Consider the following 25134-nt stretch of genomic DNA (forward strand, 5'->3'; position numbering starts at 1 on the left):
TCACCTGTATCATCTAGTGACGTGGGTGGTGTGGAGGGATTTTCTGTTGGAATTACTGTGCTTGGCTGTTACATGAAAGTTTTATGTGTAATAATGGGACATGACACAGGGAAAAATTTGAAGAAAGGGAGTTGCCAAAAGGCATGGAAAGCCAAGATACCAGCTAAAATCTATTGGTAATTACAAAGCAATCCTGCCCCTTGTCAGTGCAAATTAATATAAACTGGTTCAGTCCCAACTGATGGCCTATAAAAAGGTGTCTCAGTACCAAGGTGTTAAACAAGAAACATCTCATGAAGGGTAAAAGCAAAGAGCTCTCTCAAGACATTTGTGACCCAATGCCATACTGATGGCATTGGTTACAGAAGGATTTCTAAACTTCTGAATGTTCCAGTGAGCACTGTTGGGGCCATAATCCGGAAGTGGAAAGAACGTAATTTCACCATAATCCAGGCACGACCAGGTGCTCCTCACAAGATTTCTGACAGAGGAGTGAAAAGAATCAGAAGAGTTGCCCGTGAGCCAAGGACCACTTGTGGAGTGCTTCATAAAGACCATGGAATTAGCAGGTACAACTATTTCAAAGAAAACAATAAGTAATTCACTCAGCATCAGTAATCTTAGTGGCAGTGACAAGGAGGGGTAAGTACTGTAGCAGCCAATCTGTGGTCGTCCTGGACACAGAGCATCAAGGGCCCTGCTAATTAAGGATCACCAATCAGCGTTTCTGTATTGCTCTTCTGGATCAATATGGGATCAGCATCTCTGTACAGTGCCTTGCTAAAGTATTCACCCCCCTTTGCATTTTTCATGTTTTGTTGCCTCACAACCTGGAACTAAAATGGATTGTTTGAAGGTTTGCATCATTTCATTCACAGAACATGGCTACAACTTTGAAGATTTTTTAAATTTTGTTGTGAAGCAAAGAACAAATAGGACAAAATAACAGAAAACTTAATTGTGCACAACTATTCACTCCCCTAAAGTCAGTACTTTGTAGAGCCACCTTTTGTGGCAATTACAGCTGCAAGTCGCTTTGGATAAGTCTCTATGAGCTTGCCACATCTTACCACTGGGATTTTTGCCCATTCCTCAAGGCAAAACTGCTCTAGCTCCTTCATGTTGGATGGTTTCCGCTTCTCAATTGGATTGAGAGCTGGGCTTTGACTAGGCCATTCCAACACATTTAAATGTTTCCCCTTAAACCAGTTGAGTGTTGCTTTAGCAGTATGCTTCGGGTCGTTGTCCTGCTGGAAGGTGAACCTCCGTCCCAGTCTCAAATCACAGGCAGACTAAAACAGGTTTTGCTCAAGAATATCCCTGTATTTAGCACCATCCATCTTTCCCTCGACTCGAAACAGTTTCCCAGTTCCTGCTGCTGAAAAACATCCCCACAGCATGATGCTGCCACCACCATGTTTCTCTGTGGGGATGGTGTTCTTGGGGTGATGGGATGTGTTGGGTTTGCGCCAGACATAGCGTTTTCCTTGGTGGCCAAAAAGTTCAATTTTAGTCTCATCTGACCAGAGCACCTTCCTCCATACATTTGGGGAGTCGTCCACATGCCTTTTGGCAAACTCAGAACGTGCCTTCTTATTTTTAACACTGTGTTTTTTTCTGGCCACTCTTCCATAAAGCCCAGCTCTATGGAGTGTACGGCTTATTGTGGTCACATGCGCAGATACACCAGTCTCTGCTGTGGAACTCTGCAGCTCCTTCAGGGTTACCTTTGGTCTCTGTGCTGCCATACACTGTCAGATCTCTCATATTGTATATCACGTGGCGTGCCCCCGGGGAGGAGACATTTCCCCATTCCTTTTCATATGAGATTTCTCACAGTGCGTGTCACAGGATATTGGTGCTCCGCCCCCGGGGAGGAGACATTTCCCTATTCCTTCCCATATGAGATCTCTCACATTGCGTGTCACAGGATATTGGTGCTCCGTCCCTGAGGTGGAAACATTTCCCCATTCCTTCCCATGTGAAGAAACAGGGAAATGTGCGTCGGTTGGTCACTGTAGGGCATACACTGCATGATACGCCCAACATGACGCTTAAAAATATTGCATTGGAAGGTCGTGCTGGACAATACGGCATGCCTGACCGATCGCCACATACACGTTGCAATTATATGTGTGATTCGCTGATAAAGGGCGAATCGGGCAGATAATTGTAGCATGTATGCCCAGCACAAGTAATAATATTTATAGGTTTCATTTTGGATGATAGTTAGCTACTTTACTAGCAACTACAGTAGTTAGCTACATTAAGTTACAAATACTAACTCAAGTCACTGAGAACTATTGGGAGAGCAACAAGTGTATCAAAATAGGTGTCTGACCACTTATTGATCTCCAATATAAGGATAAAGATTATTAGGTATTGAATCCTGTTAACATTAAAAGACTACAGGCTCACAAGTGGGGTTTAATATGGTATTTACTACCCGATTATTTCTCTCTCTCTCTCTCTCTCTCTCTCTCTCTCTCTCTCTCTCTCTCTCTCTCTCTCTCTCTCTCTCTCTCTCTCTCTCTATATATATATATATATATATATATATATATATATATATATATATATATATATATATATATATATATATATATATAATTTATTTCTCTAACGTCCTAGTGGATGCTGGGGACTCCGTCAGGACCATGGGGATTAGCGGCTCCGCAGGAGACAGGGCACAAAAATAAAGCTTTAGGATCAGGTGGTGTGCACTGGCTCCTCCCCCTATGACCCTCCTCCAAGCCTCAGTTAGGTTTTTGTGCCCGTCCGAGCAGGGTGCAATCTAGGTGGCTCTCCTAAAGAGCTGCTTAGAAAAAGTTTTTAGGTTTTTTATTTTCAGTGAGTCCTGCTGGCAACAGGCTCACTGCAACGAGGGACTTAGGGGAGAAGAAGTGAACTCACCTGCGTGCAGGATGGATTGGCTTCTTAGGCTACTGGACACCATTAGCTCCAGAGGGATCGAACACAGGCCCAGCCATGGAGTCCGGTCCCGGAGCCGCGCCGCCGACCCCCTTACAGATGCCGAAAAGCGAAGAGGTCCAGAAACCGGCGGCAGAAGACTTTTCAGTCTTCATGAGGTAGCGCACAGCACTGCAGCTGTGCGCCATTGTTGTCACACACTTCACACCAGCGGTCACGGAGGGTGCAGGGCGCTGCAGGGGGCGCCCTGGGCAGCAATGAGAATACCTTGTTCTGGCTAAAAAATACATCACATATAGCCCTTGGGGCTATATGGATGTATTTAACCCCTGCCAGGTCTCACAAACTCCGGAGAAGAGCCCGCCGAAATAGGGGGCGGGGCCTATCTCCTCAGCACACAGCGCCATTTTCCTGCTCAGCTCCGCTGCGAGGAAGGCTCCCAGGACTCTCCCCTGCACTGCACTACAGAAACAGGGTAAAAAAGAGAGGGGGGGGGCACTTTTTTTTGGCGTTTTTGATATATATTAAGCTGCTATAAGGGAGACAACACTTCTATAGGGTTGTTCCTATATATTTATAGCGCTTGGGTGTGTGCTGGCAAACTCTCCCTCTGTCTCCCCAAAGGGCTAGTGGGGTCCTGTCTTCGATAAGAGCATTCCCTGTGTGTCTGCTGTGTGTCGGTACGTGTGTGTCGACATGTATGAGGACGATGTTGGTGTGGAGGCGGAGCAATTGCCGGTAATGGTGATGTCACCCCCTAGGGAGTCGACACCGGAATGGATGGCTTTATTTATGGAATTACGTGATAATGTCAGCACATTACAAAAATCAGTTGACGACATGAGACGGCCGGAAAACCAGTTAGTACCTGTACAGGCGTCTCAGACACCGTCAGGGGCTGTAAAACGCCCTTTACCTCAGTCGGTCGACACAGACCCAGACACGGACACCGAATCTAGTGTCGACGGTGAAGAAACAAACGTATTTTCCAGTAGGGCCACACGTTATATGATCACGGCAATGAAGGAGGCTTTACATATCTCTGATACTGCATGTACCACAAAAAGGGGTATTATGTGGGGTCTGAAAAAACTACCTGTAGTTTTTCCTGAATCAGACGAATTGAATGAAGTGTGTGATGAAGCGTGGGTTAACCCCGATAGAAAACTGCTAATTTCAAAGAAGTTATTGGCATTATATCCTTTCCCGCCAGAGGTTAGGGCGCGCTGGGAAACACCCCCTAGGGTGGATAAGGCGCTCACACGCTTATCAAAACAAGTGGCGTTACCGTCTCCTGAAACGGCCGCCCTCAAGGATCCAGCAGATAGGAGGCTGGAAACTACCCTGAAAAGTATATACACTCATACTGGTGTTATACTGCGACCAGCCATCGCCTCTGCATGGATGTGCAGTGCTGGGGTGGTTTGGTCGGATTCCCTGACTGAAAATATTGATACCCTGGATAGGGACAGTATTTTACTGACTATAGAGCATTTAAAGGATGCATTTCTATATATGCGAGATGCACAGAGGGATATTTGCACTCTGGCATCGAGAGTAAGTGCGATGTCCATATCTGCCAGAAGAAGTTTATGGACGCGACAATGGTCAGGTGATGCGGATTCCAAACGGCATATGGAAGTATTGCCGTATAAGGGGGAGGAATTATTTGGGGTCGGTCTATCGGATTTGGTGGCCACGGCAAGAGCCGGGAAATCCACCTTTTTACCTCAGGTCCCCTCCCAACAGAAAAAGACACCATCTTTTCAGCCGCAGTCCTTTCGTTTCTATAGGAACAATCGGGCGAAAGGACAGTCATATTTGCCCCGAGGCAAAGGAAAGGGTAAGAGAGTGCACCAAGCAGCTTCTTCCCAGGAGCAGAAGCCCCCCCCCCCCCCCGGCTTCTGCAAAGCCCTCAGCATGACGTTGGGGCTTTACAAGCGGACTCAAGGGCGGTGGGGGGTCGACTCAAGAATTTCAGCGCACAGTGGGCTCACTCACAGGTGGACCCCTGGATCCTGCAGATAATATCTCAGGGTTACAGGTTGGAATTCGAGAAGTCTCCCCCTCGCCGGTTCCTAAAGTCTGCTCTGCCAACGTCTCCCTCAGACAGGGCGACGGTATTGGAAGCCATTCCCAAGCTGTATTCTCAGCAGGTGATAGTCAAGGTACCCCTCCTACAACAGGGAAAGGGGTATTATTCCACACTATTTGTGGTACCGAAGCCGGACGGCTCGGTAAGACCTATTCTAAATCTGAAATCTTTGAACCTGTACATACAAAAATTCAAGTTCAAGATGGAGTCACTCAGAGCAGTGATAGCGAATCTGGAAGAAGGGGACTTTATGGTGTCCCTGGACATCAAGGATGCTTACCTGCATGTCCCAATTTGCCCTTCACATCAAGGGTACCTCAGGTTCGTGGTGCAAAACTGTCATCAGTTTCAGACGCTGCCGTTTGGATTGTCCACGGCACCTCGGGTCTTTACCAAGGTAATGGCCGAAATGATGTTTCTTCTACGAAGAAAAGGCGTATTGATTATCCCTTACTTGGACGATCTCCTGATAAGGGCATGGTCCAGGGAACAGCTGGGGGACGTAGTAGCACTAACCCAAATAGTGCTGCAACAGCACGGGTGGATTCTGAATTTTCCAAAATCTCAAATGACCCCGACGACACGTCTGCTGTTCCTGGGAATGATTCTGGACACGGTTCAGAAAAAGGTGTTTCTTCCGGAGGAGAAAGCCAAGGAGTTATCCGAACTTGTCAGGAACCTCCTAAAACCAGGGAAAGTGTCTGTGCATCAATGCACAAGAGTCCTGGGAAAGATGGTGGCTTCTTACGAAGCGATTCCATTCGGCAGATTCCACGCACGAACTTTTCAGTGGGATCTGCTGGACAAATGGTCCGGATCGCATCTGCAGATGCATCAGCGGATAACCTTGTCGCCACGGACAAGGGTGTCTCTTCTGTGGTGGTTGCAGAGTGCTCATCTGTTAGAGGGCCGCAGATTCGGCATACAGGACTGGGTCCTGGTGACCACGGATGCCAGTCTGAGAGGCTGGGGAGCGGTCACACAGGGAAGAAACTTCCAGGGAGTATGGTCAAACCTGGAGATGTCTCTTCACATAAATATACTGGAGCTAAGAGCGATTTACAATGCTCTAAGCCTGACAAAACCCCTGCTTCAGGGTCAGCCGGTGTTGATCCAGTCGGACAACATCACGGCAGTCGCCCACGTAAACAGACAGGGCGGCACAAGAAGCAGGAGAGCAATGGCAGAAGCTGCAAGGATTCTTCGCTGGGCGGAAGATCATGTGATAGCACTGTCAGCAGTGTTCATTCCGGGAGTGGACAACTGGGAAGCAGACTTCCTCAGCAGACACGATCTACACCCGGGAGAGTGGGGACTTCATCCAGAAGTCTTCCACATGATTGTGAACCGTTGGGAAAAACCAAAGGTGGACATGATGATGGCGTCTCGCCTCAACAAAAAACTGGACAGGTATTGCGCCAGGTCAAGAGACCCTCAGGCAATAGCTGTGGACGCTCTGGTAACGCCGTGGGTGTTCCAGTCAGTGTATGTGTTTCCTCCTCTGCCTCTCATACCAAAAGTACTGAGAATTATACGGCAAAGGGGAGTAAGAACGATACTCGTGGCTCCGGATTGGCCAAGAAGAACTTGGTACCCGGAACTTCAGGAGATGCTCACGGAAGATCCGTGGCCTCTACCTCTAAGACGGGACCTGCTTCAGCAGGGACCGTGTCTATTCCAAGACTTACCGCGGCTGCGTTTGACGGCATGGCGGTTGAACGCCGAATTCTAAGGGAAAAAGGCATTCCGGAAGAGGTCATTCCTACACTGGTAAAAGCCAGGAAGGAGGTGACTGCACAACATTATCACCGCATTTGGAGAAAATATGTTGCGTGGTGTGAGGCCAGGAAGGCCCCCACGGAGGAATTTCAATTGGGTCGATTCCTACATTTCCTGCAAACAGGATTGTCTATGGGCCTCAAGTTGGGGTCCATTAAGGTTCAAATTTCGGCCCTGTCGATTTTCTTCCAGAAAGAATTGGCTTCAGTTCCTGAAGTCCAGACTTTTGTAAAAGGAGTACTACATATACAGCCCCCGGTTGTGCCCCTAGTGGCACCGTGGGACCTTAATGTAGTTTTGGATTTTCTCAAATCCCATTGGTTTGAGCCACTCAAATCGGTGGATTTGAAATATCTTACATGGAAAGTAACCATGCTACTGGCCCTGGCTTCAGCCAGGAGAGTGTCAGAATTGGCGGCTTTATCGTATAAAAGCCCATATCTGATTTTCCATTCGGACAGGGCAGAACTGCGGACGCGTCCTCATTTTCTGCCTAAGGTGGTGTCAGCGTTTCACCTGAACCAGCCTATTGTGGTGCCTGCGGCTACTAGCGATTTGGAGGATTCCAAGTTGCTGGACGTTGTCAGGGCATTGAAAATATATATATTTCAAGGACGGCTGGAGTCAGAAAATCTGACTCGCTGTTTATACTGTATGCACCCAACAAGCTGGGTGCTCCTGCTTCTAAGCAGACGGTTGCTCGTTGGATTTGTAGCACAATTCAACTTGCACATTCTGTGGCAGGCCTGCCACAGCCTAAATCTGTCAAGGCCCATTCCACAAGGAAGGTGGGCTCATCCTGGGCGGCTGCCCGAGGGGTCTCGGCATTACAACTCTGCCGAGCAGCTACGTGGTCGGGGGAGAACACGTTTGTAAAATTCTACAAATTTGATACCCTGGCTAAAGAGGACCTGGAGTTCTCTCATTCGGTGCTGCAGAGTCATCCGCACTCTCCCGCCCGTTTGGGAGCTTTGGTATAATCCCCATGGTCCTGACGGAGTCCCCAGCATCCACTAGGACGTTAGAGAAAATAAGATTTTACTTACCGATAAATCTATTTCTCGTAGTCCGTAGTGGATGCTGGGCGCCCATCCCAAGTGCGGATTGTCTGCAATACTTGTACATAGTTATTGTTACAAAGAAATCGGGTTGTTATTGTTGTGAGCCGTCTGTTCAGAGGCTCCTACGTTGTCATACTGTTAACTGGGTTCAGATCACAAGTTGTACGGTGTGATTGGTGTGGCTGGTATGAGTCTTACCCGGGATTCAAAATCCTTCCTTATTGTGTACGCTCGTCCGGGCACAGTATCCTAACTGAGGCTTGGAGGAGGGTCATAGGGGGAGGAGCCAGTGCACACCACCTGATCCTAAAGCTTTATTTTTGTGCCCTGTCTCCTGCGGAGCCGCTAATCCCCATGGTCCTGACGGAGTCCCCAGCATCCACTACGGACTACGAGAAATAGATTTATCGGTAAGTAAAATCTTATTATATATCAGATATAATTCATTAGAGGGTGAATGATGTTCGGCAACTGACTAATCGCACTGGGAACTACATGTTATGCAGGATATTTATTGGAAGTGGAATAAGTTACTAATTACATGATATTCATTACCTGCTAATTATATAGTGTAGTAACGAAAATGTGCAGAAGTTCTCACATAGGTCAATAAATGGAGACGTATGACTAGCTAAGACTTATAAGGGAATATAAATGTGACCGTATATCTTGAAGAGAGTTCTATGAACAATTATTCACACCAACACAGATTTCACTATCAATGGAGATACAGTAAGGAATATTTGACCTTTTGATCTCCCTTAGATAAAGGTCATTTGAACACCTAATGAAATAAGATTTCTTGCATATCCCACTTATATAGCGTGTATGACGGAGTAAAAGACAAATAAGGAACGCGGTTTTAGATAATCTTTTATTATTCACTTCTGTACGTTTCTTTTCACACCCCTTGCTTTACATTTTAATATTTTGCTGACAAGCTACACATTGAATAGTATTTTAAACTTAAAATTATAAGTTAAATTTTAAAATAGTGCACCTGCGATGGACATGTCTTTTTCTTGTAAATGATCTCCGTTGTATCTGTAGTAGCACCCCTTAACTAGAGATATATCAACGTTTTGGAGATTTTAATTGATGGGTCATAACATTAACTAATTTATGGAATAATTGGTTATATGTTAGTGATATAAGAATGTAACCAGTGCAATGGGATTTTTGCTTTATTTTTATTTTTTTCTTGCACATACGTATTTGGGGAGTTAGGGAAAGGTCCCACATGCGCAGTGGAGAGATGCCCGGGGAACAGGTAAGATTGGCACAAGCATTGGGATTTTAGGATCTATCCAGAAATCCTGATAAGTCTGGGTGGAAGAATGATCTGTTTGAAAGGTCGCTCTTCGATGCTCATCCCTACTGCTTATTGTGGGCTTAGAAATGAATGAGAGAGAAATAATAGCTGTTCGGCAGGTGGTGGTAGAGTGTAGAGACCTTCATTTTTACTTGGCTGGTTTGGTCTCTGAAAACATGTCACCATCTTCTCACCTTCTCACTGTAATTTATTTAGCTCCAGCTTTCTGCTGTAAAAGCCGCAGAGCTCCACAGCGATCTAAAGATGCAGGAAAAGGACGAACTAAACTGGAAGAAGCTGAAGGCGGAAGGGTTAGATGATGACGGAGAAAAAGAAGCTAAGCTCAGGCGATCTCTCAATGGTAAATAGCTTGTTATGATTACAAGTATCAATTTTCTTAACCTTTACCCTAATCCTCTTGTGGAATGTGCCTCTTCCAGGGATGATTTAGTTGGATCAGGCCCATTAGCATGCATGAGCCTCAGTGCACTCACCCAGCTAATCTCCCATAAAATGTAGCCTGCAGTCCTCTGGTTATTCAGCAATCGCGGTCCGCTTCCAGAGATCATTATGTCATAGCCAGACAATCAGTTCCACCAACCTGGAGAGGATTAATAACCAGGAGACTGAATATTGGATGAACAGGAGTTAAAGTGGACCTACATCCATGAAATGAGAACTGATTATTCTAAAATACTTTTATATGTAGCCACAAGCATCATTCTAATCATACTTTGTACTTATCACAGACTGAATTATATACCTTGGAGGGGAGGGGGGTGGGGGGTCTATGGTAATGGGAATGCTTGCCTCTTCTTCCTCCATTCATTTTTTCGTTCTAGTAAGTAGGCCTCTTCATCGTCTTCTTCCTCTGTATAGTCTCATTTATTTCTTATGTCGGTTATGAGAAAGAGGGGCTGTATTTATTACATGTGGAACTATAGTGTAAATGCACTTTCTCTTACGTCCTAGAGGATGCTGGGGACACCAAAAGGACCATGGGGTATAGACGGGATCCGCAGGAGCTTGGGCACACTAAAAATACTTAATCTGGGTGTGAACTGGCTCCTCCCTCTATGCCCCTCCTCCAGACCTCAGTTAGACTTTGTGCCCAGGAGTGACTGGATGCACACTAGGGGAGCTCTCCTGAGTTTTTCTAGAAAAGACTTTATGTTAGGTTTTTTATTTTCAGGGAGACCCGCTGGCTACAGGCTTCCTGCAGCGTGGGAGTGAGGGGAGAGGAGCAGACCTACTTCTTCTTCTTAGTTAAGGGCTCTGCTTCTCGGCTACTGGACACCATTAGCTCCAGAGGGTTCGATCACTTGGTGCGCCCTAGCTGCTTATTCCCGGAGCCACGCAGTCACCCCCTCATAGAAGACAGAAGTCGGGTGTGTATGAGAAGATCAGAAGACTTCAGGACGGCAGAAGACTTCAGTAACGGAAGGTACAGCACAGCGGTAACGCACATCACCAACGGTTTTCACTGGGTGCAGGGCGCTGGGGGGGGGGTGCTCCCTGGGCAGCATGTTACTGGAGGTTGTTTGGGCGACAAAAAGATTGTGGGTGCACCGTTTACAGACCCCCGCCGGCATTTTTTTACAGATTTGAAATTGGCGGGCCGAAGCGCGCCGGGGAGGGGGCGGAGCTTCGTCCCGCAGCTCACGGGCGCCATTCTCCCTGCAACACGCGGCTGAGGGATAGACGCTGCCGGGACCTCCACGCTTCTCTCCCAAGTAACGGGGGGGGGGGCATTTTCAGAGGGGGGCCGCAGTGTGGTGCTTAATAGTAACATAAGGCAGCGCTGGGTACATATATCGTTTCTTGCGATATATGGGCGCTGGGGTGTGAGCTGGCATACTCCCTCTGTGTCCTCTATCTGGGCTTTATTGTGGGCCTTTCACCTAGCTGGGACGTTCTGTGTGTTGTGGTGTGTCGGTACTCCGTGTCAGCATGTCTGAGGCTGAAGGTTATTCACCGGAGGAGGTTATTGGGGGAGTGGATGCGGGGCTAGAGTTGGGACTGTCGACGCAGCCGACACCTGATTTGCTAGCATTGCTAAGTACGATAAACTCGAATGTAGCTTCCTTATCAAAGAGGTTAGATAAGTCTGAGGCACAGACCCAGGTGTGGAAAAAGTCCATGGAAGAAGCTTTGTCTCAGGTGCAGACCCCATCCGGGTCGCAAAAGAGGCCATTTACTCAAGTGGTAGATACTGATACCGACACGGACTCTAAATCCGAGGTCGATTTCACTGAGGCAGCGTTACATCCACGGTTAGTTAAGAGTATTCAGTACATGATTGTAGCTATAAAAGACGTTTTACACATTTCTGATGAACCTGCGGTACAGGAAACAAGGATTTGCTTGTTCAAGGGAAAAAAACCTGAGGTGAAATTTCTCCCCTCTCATGAAATGAATACTCTTTGTGAAAAGGCTTGGGAGTCGCTGGATAAGAAATGGCAGATTCCCAAGAGGATTTACATGGCGTATCCTTTCCCCTCTGATGACAGGGAAAAATGGGAGGCATCTCCAAATGTTGACAAAGCTCTATCTCGTTTGTCTAAGAAAGTGGCACTTCCGTCTCCTGACACGGCAGCTCTCAAAGATCCGGCGGATCGCAAACTGGAGACGTCTCTGAAGTCCATTTTAGCTAATTCGGGTGCATTGCTCAGACCCGCTGTGGCGTCGGTATGGGTGAGAGGTGCTATTGCTAAGTGGGCTGAGAATTTAGCTAATGATATGGATACTCTTGATAAAGATAATGTCCTTCTAACTCTCGGTTATATTAAGGACGCTGCAGATTACATAAAAGACGCGGCGAGGGACGTCTGTCGATATCAGCCAGGAGGGCGCGGTGGATCCATCAATGGAATGCTGATGCCGACTCCAAGAGGGCTATGGAAGCGCTACCCTTCAAAGGTACTGTCTTGTTTGGGGACGGCTTGGCTGACCTGACCGCGACTGCGGGTAAGTCCTCTTTTCTTCCTAATGTTCCCACACAACAGAAAAAGGCACCACATCCGCAAATGCAGTCCTTTCGTCACAATAATACAGGCGTGGAAAAGGCTCGTCCTTCCTCGCTTCAAAGGGTAGAGGAAGGGGAAGGAAACCTCCTGCAGGTTCAGGCGCCCAGGACCAAAAGTCCTCCCCTGCTGCTACCAAGTCCACCGCATGACGCTGGGGCTTCCATGGGGGAGTCCGAACCGGTGGGGGGCCGTCTACGAATTTTCAGTCAGGTCTGGATTCAATCAGGCCTGGATCCTTGGGTACTAGAGATCGTGTTTCAGGGATACAAACTGGAGTTTCAGGAGATGCCCCCTCACCGGTTCTTCATTTCGGCATTACCAGTAGTTCTTCCGGACAGGGAGGTGGTGCTAGCAGCGATTCTAAAACTGTGTATACAGAGGGTCATTATTCCCGTTCCCTCGTCCCAGCGGGGGGAGGGGTTCTACTAGAGCCTCTTTGTTGTGCCGAAACTGGACAGTTCGGTCAGACCAATTCTAAATCTAAAATCCCTCAATCCATACTTGAAAGTTTTCAAGTTCAAGATGGAATCTCTTCGAGCAGTGATTGCCAGCCTGGAAGGGGGGAGTTTATGGTGTCAGTCGACATCAAGGATGCCTACTTACATGTCCCGATATATCCTTCACATCAGGCCTTTCTCAGGTTTGCGATACAGGATTCTCATTACCAATTTCAGACGTTGCCGTTTGGGCTTTCCACGGCTCCGAGGATTTTCACCAAAGTCATGGCGGAAATGATGGTTCTCCTTCGCAAACAAGGGGTTACAATTATCCCGTACTTGGACGATCTCCTGATAAAGGCGAGGTCCAAGGAACGGTTGCTGAGAAGTGTAGAGTTGTCACTGTCGGTTCTGCGACAGCACGGTTGGGTGCTCAATTTGCCAAAATCCCAGTTGATTCCGACCACTCGGCTTCCTTTTCTGGGCATGATTCTGGACACGGAATTACAGAAGGTATTTCTTCCAGAAGAAAAGGCTCTGGAACTGCAGACGAGTGTGTCGATCCATCAATGTACTCGGGTTCTGGGGAAGATGGTTGCGGCGTACGAAGCCATCCCATTCGGCAGGTTTCACGCCCGAGTGTTTCAGTGGGACTTGCTGAGCAAATGGTCCGGGTCTCACCTGCACATTCACCGGAAGATAAATTTATCTCCCAGAGCCAGAATTTCTCTCCTGCGGTGGCTACAAGGTCATCACCTCCTAGGGGGACGCCGATTCGGTATCCAGGATTGGGTACTTCTAACAACAGATGCAAGTCTCCGGGGCTGGGGCGCAGTCACCCAAGGAAGAAACTTCCAGGGGAAATGGTCGCTTCAGGAAGCCTGTCTCCACATAAATGTCCTCGAGTTAAGAGCCATTTACAACGGCCTGCTGCAAGCAAGAAGCCTTCTTCAGGGTCGACCTGTCCTGGTGCAGTCAGACAACATCACAGCGGTGGCGCATATAAACCGTCAAGGCGGAACGAGGAGCAGAGCGGCAATGGAGGAGTCCACAAGAATCCTTCGCTGGGCAGAACAACACGTGTGCGCCCTATCAGTGGTCTTCCTACCAGGAGTGGACAACTGGGAAGCAGATTTCCTCAGCAGACACGATCTCCATCCGGGAGAGTGGGCTCTTCACCAAGAGGTTTTTGCAGAGGTGACAGAACGCTGGGGAATTCCGTTGATCGACATGATGGCGTCTCGTCTCAACAAGAAGCTCCCAAGGTATTGTTCCAGGTCAAGGGACCCCCAAGCCACTGCAGTGGACGCCCTGGTGTCTCCGTGGGTGTTCCAGTCGGTGTATGTGTTCCCTCCACTTCCTCTCATTCCAAAGGTACTGGGGATCATTCGACGAGCAAGGGTTCAGGCGATTCTCGTCGTTCCAGACTGGCCAAGAAGGGCCTGGTACCCGGATCTTCAGGACTTACTGATGGAAGATCCTTGGCCACTTCCTCTAAGAGAGGATATGTTGTTGCAGGGGCCATGCGTGTTTCCAGACTTACCGCGGCTGCGTTTGACGGCATGGAGGTTGAGCGCCAGATCTTAGCTTGTAAGGGTATTCCCAGGGAAGTCATTCCAACTCTCATTAAGGCTAGGAAGGAGGTTACGGCGAAACATTATCACCGTATTTGGAGGAAGTATGTTTCCTGGTGTGAGTCTAAAATGGCTCCTGCGGAAGATTTTCACTTGGGTCGCTTTCTCCACTTTTTACAGGCAGGGGTATATGCAGGCCTAAAATTGGGTTCCATCAAAGTGCAGAATTTCGGCTTTGTCTATTTTCTTTCAAAAATAGTTAGCTGCCCTCCCAAAGGTTCAGACTTTTGTGAAAGGAGTAATGCATATCAATCCTCCGTTTGTGCCTCCCGTAGCTCCATGGGACCTTGATGTGGTCTTACGGTTTCTCATGTCTTCCTGGTTTGAACCTTTGCATAAGGTTGAGTTGAAGTTTCTCACTTGGAAGGTAGTTATGCTTTTGGCGCTGGCGTCTGCCAGGCGGGTGTCAGAGTTGGCGGCTTTATCTCATAAGAGCCCGTACTTGATTTTTCATTCTGATAGGGCAGAATTGAGGACTCGTCAACAATTTCTGCCGAAGGTGGTTTCTTCATTTTACATTAACCAACCTATTGTGGTTTCGGTGGCTACGGAAGCGGTGGCGATTCCAAAATCTCTGGATGTTGTAAGAGCGTTGAAGATCTACGTCACTAGGACAGCTGTTGCTAGGAAGACTGAGGAGTTGTTTGTCTTGTATGCTGCCAACAAGATTGGTCATCCTGCTTCAAAACAGACTATTGCACGCTGGATTTGTAGTACGATCCAGCAGGCTCATTCTTCGGTCGGACTACCGTGCCGAAGTCGGTGAAAGCCTATTCTACCAGGAAAGTGGGCTCATCTTGGGCTGCTGCCCGAGGCGTTTTGGCGTTACAACTTTGCCGAGCAGCTACTTGGTCGGGTTCTAACACGTTTGCTAAATTCTATAAGTTTGATACCCTGGCCGATGAGGACCTGGCGTTTGCTCAGTCGGTGCTGCAGAGTCGTCCGCACTCTCCTGCCCGTTCTGGAGCTTTGGTATAATCCCCATGGTCCTTTTGGTGTCCCCAGCATCCTCTAGGACGTAAGAGAAAATAGGGTTTTGGTACTTACCGATAAATCCTTTTCTCCTAGTCCGTAGAGGATGCTGGGCGCCCGTCCCGGTGCGGACTATTACTTGCAGTGTTTTCTTGCTGGTTAAATTAGTTTATACACGGGTTGTGTATTGTTTTGTTTCAGCTTGTTGCTGGTGTTAATGCATACTGTTATCTGGTTTAAAGTTACTCCGGTGGTACAGTATGTTTGTGGTGTGGGCTGGTCGGTTTGTAGCCCTTAGTTTAAACAAAAATCTTTTCCTTGAAATGTCCGTCTCTCCTGGGCACAATTCCTATAACTGAGGTCTGGAGGAGGGGCATAGAGGGAGGAGCCAGTTCACTCCCAGATTAAGTCTTTTTAGTGTGCCCAAGCTCCTGCGGATCCCGTCTATACCCCATGGTCCTTTTGGTGTCCCCAGCATCCTCTACAGACTAGGAGAAGAGGATTTATCGGTAAGTACCAAAATCCTATTTCTCTGACGTCCTAGTGGATGCTGGGGACTCCGTAAGGACCATGGGGAATAGACGGGCTCCGCAGGAGACTGGGCACACTATAAGAAAGATTTGGTACTACCTGGTGTGCACTGGCTCCTCCCTCTATGCCCCTCCTCTAGACCTCAGTTAGATTTCTGTGCCCGGCCGAGCTGGATGCACACTAGGGCCTCTCCTGAGCTCCTAGAAAGAAAGTATATGTTAGGTTTTTTATTTTACAGTGAGACCTGCTGGCAACAGGCTCACTGCAACGAGGGACTAAGGGGAGAAGAAGCGAACCTACCTGCTTGCAGCTAGCTTGGGCTTCTTAGGCTACTGGACACCATTAGCTCCAGAGGGATCGACCGCAGGACCCGTCCTTGGTGTTCGTTCCCGGAGCCGCGCCGCCGTCCCCCTTACAGAGCCAGACGCAAGAAGATGGTCCGGAAAATCGGCGGCAGAAGACTTCAGTCTTCACCAAGGTAGCGCACAGCACTGCAGCTGTGCGCCATTGCTCCTCATACACACTTCACACTCCGATCACTGAGGGTGCAGGGCGCTGGGGGGGGGCGCCCTGAGCAGCAATAAAATCACCTTGGCTGGCAAAATAACCACAATATATAGCCCCAGAGGCTATATATGTGGTAATTACCCCTGCCAGAATACAGAAAAAAGCGGGAGAAAAGTCTGCCGAAAAAGGGGCGGAGTCATCTCTCTCAGCACACTGGCGCCATTTCTCCCTCACGGTTCCGCTGGAAGGAAGCTCCCTGACTCTCCCCTGCAGTCTACACTACAGAAAAGGGTAAAAAAGAGAGGGGGGGCACAAATTTGAGGCGCAGTAAATATGATAGCAGCTATAGGGGACATAATTCAGTTAGTCCCTGCATTATATAGCGCTCTGGTGTGTGCTGGCATACTCTCTCTCTGTCTCCCCAAAGGGCTTTTGTGGGGTCCTGTCTCCTTTAAGAGCATTCCCTGTGTGTGTGTGCGGTGTGTCGGTACGGCTGTGTCGACATGTTTGATGAGGAGACTTATGTGGAGGCGGAGCAGATGCCTATAAATGTGATGTCACCCCCTGTGGGGCAGACACCTGAGTGGATGGACTTATGGAAGGAATTACGTGCAAGTGTCGACTCCTTACATAAAAAATTTGACGACATGCCAAATGCGGGACAGCCGGCTTCTCAGCTCGTGCCTGCCCAGGCAATTCAAAGGCCATCAGGGGCTCTAAAACGCCCACTACCTCAGATGGCAGACACAGATGTCGACACGGATACTGATACCAGTGTCGACGACGATGAGTCAAATTTAATGTCCACTAGGGCCATTCGTTGCATGATTGAGGCAATGAAAGAGGTTTTACACATTTCTGATATAAACCCAGGTACCTCAAAAAAGGGTATTATGTTTGGGGAGAAAAAACTGCCAATAGTTTTTCCCCCATCTGAAGAATTAAATGAAGTGTGTGAAGAAGCGTGGACTTTTCCTGATAAAAAATTGGTGATTTCAAAAAAATTACTAATGGCGTTCCCTTTCTCGCCAGAGGATAGGTCACGTTGGGAAACTCCCCCTAGGGTGGATAAAGCGCTCACACGTTTGTCTAAAAAGGTGGCACTACCGTCTCCGGATACGGCCGCCCTAAAGGAACCTGCTGATAGAAAGCAGGAGGCTATCCTAAAGTCTATATATATATATACACACACTGGTGTTATACTGAGACCAGCTATTGCTTCAGCGTGGATGTGCAGTGCTGCTGCTGCTTGGTCAGATTCCCTGTCAGAAAATATTGACACCCTGGACAGGGACACTATATTGCTAACCGTAGAGCATATAAAAGACTCAGTCTTGTACATGAGAGATGCACAGAGGGAGATCTGCCGGCTGGCATCTAGAATAAGTGCATTGTCCATTTCTGCTAGGAGAGGCTTATGGACTCGGCAGTGGACAGGGGATGCAGATTCTAAAAGGCACATGGAAGTTTTGCCTTATAAGGGTGAGGAGTTATTCGGGGATGGTCTCTCAGACCTTGTTTCCACAGCAACAGCTGGGAAGTCAGCATTTTTACCCCATGTCCCCTCACAGCCTAAGAAAGCACCGTATTATCAGGTACAGTCCTTTCGACCCCAGAAAAATAGGCGGGGAAAAGGCGGGTCCTTTCTGTCTAGAGGCAGAGGAAGGGGGGAAAAGCTGCACCACGCAGCAGGTTCCCAGGAACAAAAGTCCTCCCCCGCTTCTTCCAAATCCGCCGCATGACGGTGAGGCTCCACAGGCGGAGCCAGGTACGGTGGGGGGCCGCCTCAAAAATTTCAGCGATCAGTGGGTTCGCTCACGGGTGGATCCCTGGATCCTTCAAGTAGTATCTCAGGGGTACAAGCTGGAATTCGAGGCGCCTCCCCCCCGCCGTTTCCTCAAATCAGCCTTACCGACAACTCCCTCGGGCAGGGAGGCTGTACTAGAGGCAATTCACAAGCTGTATTCCCAGCAGGTGATAGTCAAAGTACCCCTACTTCAACAAGGACGGGGTTACTATTCCACACTGTTTGTGGTACCGAAACCGGACGGTTCGGTGAGACCATTTTAAATTTGAAATCCTTGAACACATACATAAAAAGATTCAAGTTCAAGATGGAATCGCTCAGGGCGGTTATTGCAAGCCTGGACGAGGGGGATTACATGGTATCCCTGGACATCAAGGATGCTTACCTGCATGTCCCAATTTACCTTCCTCATCAGGAGTACCTCAGATTTGTGGTACAGGATTGCCATTACCAATTCCAGACACTACCGTTTGGACTGTCCACGGCACCGAGGGTGTTTACCAAGGTAATGGCAGAAATGATGATACTCCTTCGAAAAAAGGGAGTTTTAATTATCCCGTATTTGGACGATCTCCTAATAAAGGCGAGGTCCAGGGAGCAGTTACTGGTCGGAGTAGCACTATCTCGGGAAGTGCTACAACAGCATGGCTGGATTCTAAACATTCCAAAGTCACAACTGGTTCCTTCCACACGCTTACTGTTCCTGGGGATGATTCTGGACACAGAACAGAAAAAAGTGTTTCTCCCGCAGGAGAAAGCCAAGGAGCTGTCATCTCTAGTCAGAGACCTCCTAAAACCAAAACTGGTATCGGTGCATCACTGCACACGAGTCCTGGGGAAAAATGGTGGCTTCATACGAAGCAATTCCATTCGGCAGGTTCCATGCAAGGACCTTCCAGTGGGACCTTTTGGACAAGTGGTCGGGATCGCATCTTCAGATGCATCAACTGATAACCCTGTCTCCAAGGACCAGGGTGTCTCTACTGTGGTGGCTGCTGAGTGCTCATCTTCTAGAGGGCCGCAGATTCGGCATACAGGACTGGGTCCTGGTGACCACGGATGCCAGCCTTCGGGGCTGGGGCGCATTCACACAGGGAAGAAATTTCCAGGGACTTTGGTCAAGTCAGGAGTCGTCCCTACACATAAACATTCTGGAACTGAGGGCCATTTACAATGCCCTAAGTCAGGCAAGGCCCCTGCTTCAAAACAAGCCGGTTCTGATCCAATCAGACAACATCACGGCAGTCGCCCATGTAAACCGACAGGGCGGCACAAGAAGCAGGGTGGCGATGGCAGAAGCCACAAGGATTCTCCGATGGGCGGAAAATCACGTACTAGCACTGTCAGCAGTGTTCATTCCGGGAGTGGACAACTGGGAAGCAGACTTCCTCAGTAGACACGACCTACACCCGGGAGAGTGGGGACTTCATCCAGAAGTCTTCCTACTGTTAGTAAACCGTTGGGAAAGGCCACAGGTGGACATGATGGCGTCCCGCCTCAACAAAAAGCTAAAGAGATATTGCGCCAGGTCAAGGGACCCTCAGGCGATAGCTGTGGACGCTCTAGTGACACCGTGGGTGTACCAGTCGGTTTATGTGTTCCCTCCTCTGCCTCTCATACCAAAGGTACTGAGAATAATAAGAAGGCGAGGAGTAAGAACGATACTCGTGGTTCCGGATTGGCCAAGAAGAGCTTGGTACCCGGAACTTCAAGAAATGTTATCAGAGGACCCATGGCCTCTACCGCTCAGACAGGATCTGCTACAGCAGGGACCCTGTCTGTTCCAAGACTTACCGCTGCTGCGTTTGACGGCATGGCGGTTGAATTCCGGATCCTAAAGGAAAAGGGCATTCCGGAGGAAGTCATTCCTACGCTGATAAAAGCCAGGAAAGAAGTAACCGCAAACCATTATCACCGCATTTGGCGAAAATATGTTGCGTGGTGTGAGGCCAGGATGGCCCCTACAGAGGAATTTCAGCTGGGTCGTTTTCTGCACTTCCTACAGTCAGGAGTGACTATGGGCCTAAAATTGGGTTCCATTAAGGTCCAGATTTCGGCTCTGTCGATTTTCTTCCAGAAAGAACTGGCTTCACTGCCTGAAGTTCAGACTTTTGTAAAGGGAGTGCTTCATATTCAGCCCCCTTTTGTGCCTCCTGTGGCACCTTGGGATCTGAATGTGGTGTTGAGTTTCCTAAAATCACATTGGTTTGAACCACTTAAAACCGTGGATCTGAAATATCTCACGTGGAAAGTGGTCATGTTATTGGCCTTGGCTTCGGCCAGGCGTGTGTCAGAATTGGCGGCTTTGTCATGTAAAAGCCCTTATCTGATTTTCCATATGGATAGGGCAGAATTGAGGACTCGTCCCCAGTTTCTCCCTAAGGTGGTATCAGCTTTTCACTTGAACCAACCTATTGTGGTGCCTGCGGCTACTAGGGACTTGGAGGATTCCAAGTTACTGGACGTAGTCAGGGCCTTGAAAATTTATGTTTCCAGGACGGCTGGAGTCAGGAAAACTGACTCGCTTTTTATCCTGTATGCACCCAACAAAATAGGTGCTCCTGCTTCTAAGCAGACTATTGCTCGCTGGATTTGTAGCACAATTCAGCTGGCGCATTCTGCGGCTGGATTGCCGCATCCTAAATCAGTGAAAGCCCATTCCACGAGGTAGGTGGGCTCATCTTGGGCGGCTGTCCGAGGGGTCTCTGCTTTACAACTTTGCCGAGCTGCAACTTGGTCAGGGGCAAACACGTTTGCTAGATTCTACAAATTTGATACCCTGGCTGAGGAGGACCTTGAGTTCTCTCATTCGGTGCTGCAGAGTCATCCGCACTCTCCCGCCCGTTTGGAAACTTTGGTATAATCCCCATGGTCCTTACGGAGTCCCCAGCATCCACTAGGACGTCAGAGAAAATAAGAATTTACTCACCGGTAATTCTATTTCTCGTAGTCCGTAGTGGATGCTGGGCGCCCATCCCAAGTGCGGATTGTCTGCAATACTTGTATATAGTTATTGCCTAACTAAAGGGTTATTGTTGAGCCATCTGTTGAGAGGCTCAGTTATATTTCATACTGTTAACTGGGTTTAATATCACGAGTTATACGGTGTGATTGGTGTGGCTGGTATGAGTCTTACCCGGGATTCAAAATCCTTCCTTATTGTGTCAGCTCTTCCGGGCACAGTATCCTAACTGAGGTCTGGAGGAGGGGCATAGAGGGAGGAGCCAGTGCACACCAGGTAGTACCAAATCTTTCTTATAGTGTGCCCAGTCTCCTGCGGAGCCTGTCTATTCCCCATGGTCCTTACGGAGTCCCCAGCATCCACTACGGACTACGAGAAATAGAATTACCGGTGAGTAAATTCTTATTTTTATCATATAACGGGACTCGCTTTGCGCCTCTGATTTTGCACTTAAAAGTATAAGATCGCCATCTCCAAGCTATGTGGGCGTAGGCTGGAATCTAGACGCAGTTGCGCAAATCAAGGCACGTGGCAGATCCAAAGCTGATTTTTGCACTGATGACCGTGTGCTCAGAGAGTCTACATTTCATTAGGAATATTTATAAGCTTATTTTGGCTTAATGGTAGTAGTGTGAGGTGATCTAGAATAACTGAATCCATAGTATTAAAACCTGTGGTCTATACACAACACAGTCCATTCCATAATGTATGGTTTTATGGCTCTTTCCCAATAGTTATAATGACCAAGTATGGTTTGGATGGCAAAAAGAAAACACAGACAGAAGACAGTAACTTTATAAAAGATGGCTCAGAAAATGATGCATTAAACGATCCACGTTTGGAGAAGCTGTGGAACAAGGTAAGAGTTAAATGTCACAGTTGGCTAGAAGAAGAAGACGACGTCCTGTCAGTTGGAATAACTCCGCGGGGGCTGCTTACGGTCCAGGCAGCAGCCTCTGGGGCAGTGTCTACGATGTGTATCGCAAGAGTGTATTATGAAAGGGAGATACCGATTTGATAGTTGCTGTACTGTGTTCCCCCAGTTTCGGTACTTTTGTGCTTTGGTACCATTCCTCCCTTTGGCTGTATGCAATTACTAGAGAATGAAAAGGCCACACTGTTATTGCCATGAGTGTGTGGACATTAAATGTAGCATTTGGACCTTTACAAGTGATTTGCTTTACTACCTATAAAGTACCCTGCAGATTCCAACTTTTTCCCTCTTCTAGGGAAGACATGGTCATACTCTTCTGCCTATTGCTCCAGACAAGTAATTAACTTGGACGACCTCCTTTGGTACACCTGTGGCCTGGGAAGCATAGTGGACCACTGTGCTAACCTGCTGAGGATACATACTGGAGATTTGGTGCAATGCTGGAGTTATACAATGTACTGTGCTAAAATGGCAGCTTTGTCCTGAGTAAACCTGGAACCAGCCATCTTGTGTAGGTTGCCCCCTCTCCTTCCTTCAGTTCTTAATACCATTAGTCTCATTCTAGTTAGGAGACGATCCCAAATGTGCAAATTAGATTGACCAAACAGTAGCATACTTATGGGTAAATTTACTAAATCTTCTAAAACAGAGAACCAATTAGATGTTGTCTATCATTTTCTAAAAGGTAGTAGAGAAATGATAGACAGAATCTGATATGGACAACATTACCAATTCTCTGTTTTAGAAGCTTCAGTAAACTTACCCCTAAGTATATGGCTTAGTCTACTAGGAAGAATGTCGGTATGACTGGTCCACACTAGCACAGGGCCCTCCCTGGTATCTTTCAGCTTGTGAATAGCCCCTTAGAAACCATTTATTTTCAATTTACAGCAGATGGGTGTGAACATGCTGTGAGGGTGAAGACCTTTATAGTATAGAGCAACCGGAAGCTGAACGAGTCTTCTATTTGCATTTTATTTTTTAGGTCAGTCTGTTGCGCATTACATCATTGTATTTTTCTTCCTGTAGGCAAAGAGTTCTGGGAAATTCTCAGAAGACGAGCTGGATAACCTGTGGCGGGAGTTCCTCCATCAGAAGGAGAAGACAAATGAGTACAACATTCTCCTGGACACTGTGAGCAGGACAGAAGGTACAATCCCCCTTATACCAATTATCCGTTATCTATATTTAATAGCATAAGGACGATTTTCATGAGTGACTACGATGCCGTTGTCTCAGCAGGACACATCATATACCAAACTAAAGCTCTTGGTCCATAGGTGTGCAGGATTATATTGGTGCTGTGATAGGTTGCTTTGTTTCAGAGTTATGTCGCAAAACGTCCGCCAGCCATTTACAATGCATCACCATTGCCCTCTTTGAAAATGTGGCCAGTCAGCTGAGTGTCCATTATAAGGTGCTCGCCATGCACTGGTCAAACACTCTAGGGATGGCTGTTGCTGTGTGTGTGCATGCACGTGCCCCAGAAATAGTTATTTCAACTTTTATGTTTTTAACAGAGGTGCACTGGAATCTTGAGTTACCACTTGAACTACTCATTGTCTTGCATTACTCTGGAGAGGTGGTAATGACTGAGGCGTCTATTCATGAAGCAGTGAAAAGTGTGGAGAAGTTGCCCATGGCAACCAATCAGCTGCTTCGTACAATTGTATAGTATGCAAATTAGAAATGTTACTTCAATGCTGATTGGTTGCAATGGGCAGGTTCTCCAATGGCTCACTTCTCCACACTTTTCACTGCTTCATGAATTGACCCCTAAGTGATCGGTCTGGGGCAGTAACATGAAATGGGTGGTGGATTGTAGTAAGCAGGAGGCCATAGACTGAGAGTTACACAGTGGAATGTGCAGGGCCCCCAGCGGCACAGAGTAATTTTGTGAGGCGCTGATGCCTGATGTTGTGGTGACAATGACCTCTCTGTATGACAGAAAAGTCCTATATCCAGTTGCTTTCTTATAATCATTTTAAACCTGTTTTTAAGATCTTAAGATGTGACTTTAAAGCTTATTAAGCATATATTCATTTCAGTGCCGCTATTGCTGCATTCACTTCTTGTGTTTTACCTTTCGAATATAATAATTAGTTGTCCCTCCATTGAAATGATCAGCTCTGGAGGGTGGAATTGTATTTTAGGACAATCAGATTGAACATATAAGGTGTTTTTTTTTTTCTTTTTTTCTTTTTTTTTTCTTTGTGTAAATAACGGACAAGAGCTGAGATATGTTTCGGTACAGAAACAATTAAAGCGAATAGAAAGCCTTTGTGGACAGATGAGACACTGTGCCAGAGGCAGCGTGGAACCGCTAAGGGCTTAGAACAAGTGTAATGCGTTCCTGTTATTTGCAGGAGGATTTCAGAAAATAATACTGGCTCTTTGCAGGGCGAAGTGCAGGTGATGACAGCAAAGTAAAGGAGCCTAGGGGTTTGGGATAAGCCGCTGGCAAATGAATCTTGGAAGTTTTAATCCTCAACCTTAACTGACATTTGTTTTATAGCGGAATGGACAAAAAATGGTAACGTGAAGTCAGAACAAACTTACCGTACGCTCTTCTGATGTCACAGTTTGTGTTGATGTCTTGAAATCTCTAAAACAGTTTCCTTATATGTTTGTATATGTGTATATACGGACTGTGCTGGTGTTTATGTGGTCTCAAGAGAAGAGGATTGGCCATAGATGGAGAGGGTGGGTGCTTAGTGAGGTGGCAGATAAAGAATAACAGTGGGCAAGCAATGAGCGAGAAATCCAGTGGGAAAGGGCATGTGAGGGGGCAGAGGGGGAGGACAAATCTCTGTGAGCCCCCACAAAGGCAGGCAGTGCGAGTAATTATTTCTGTCTTATTGCTGGCGTAACTGAGGGGGAGGGAGGCCATTGCACTCCTGTATTATATTCTCAGGAGTTTTAGAAGTAAATGTGCTGCAGCTAAACCCTTCTCCGGTTTTTAACGCTTTTCATTTGTTATTAACAGAAATTCACAAAAATGTTATCGACCCGGATGAGCACGAGCTGAAGGCAGGAGATCTGCACAGCAAGCACGGAGATCTCAAAGAGAAGCTGCGAAGCATCAACCAAGGGATGGAACGCCTGCGGAAGATCAGTCATGAAGGTTACACGGGGGGGAGAGGTAC

The 25134-nt window shown here is 47.6% G+C and overlaps 1 protein-coding gene across 1 annotated transcript in view; it reads left to right on the top strand.

Moving 5' to 3' along the window:
- The window catches only part of LRPAP1 (LDL receptor related protein associated protein 1), a 54982-nt gene that overhangs the window by 24415 nt on the left and 5433 nt on the right, over window positions 1-25134 (top strand). The window contains exons 2-5 of the mRNA XM_063924215.1: window positions 9395-9539; window positions 21789-21913; window positions 23018-23138; window positions 24975-25130. Coding sequence (XP_063780285.1) covers window positions 9395-9539; window positions 21789-21913; window positions 23018-23138; window positions 24975-25130 — 547 coding nt within the window. The remainder of the gene's footprint in view (window positions 1-9394; window positions 9540-21788; window positions 21914-23017; window positions 23139-24974; window positions 25131-25134) is intronic.

This window comes from Pseudophryne corroboree, chromosome 1 (genome assembly GCF_028390025.1).
Source record: "Pseudophryne corroboree isolate aPseCor3 chromosome 1, aPseCor3.hap2, whole genome shotgun sequence".
Taxonomy (NCBI): Eukaryota; Metazoa; Chordata; class Amphibia; order Anura; family Myobatrachidae; genus Pseudophryne; species Pseudophryne corroboree.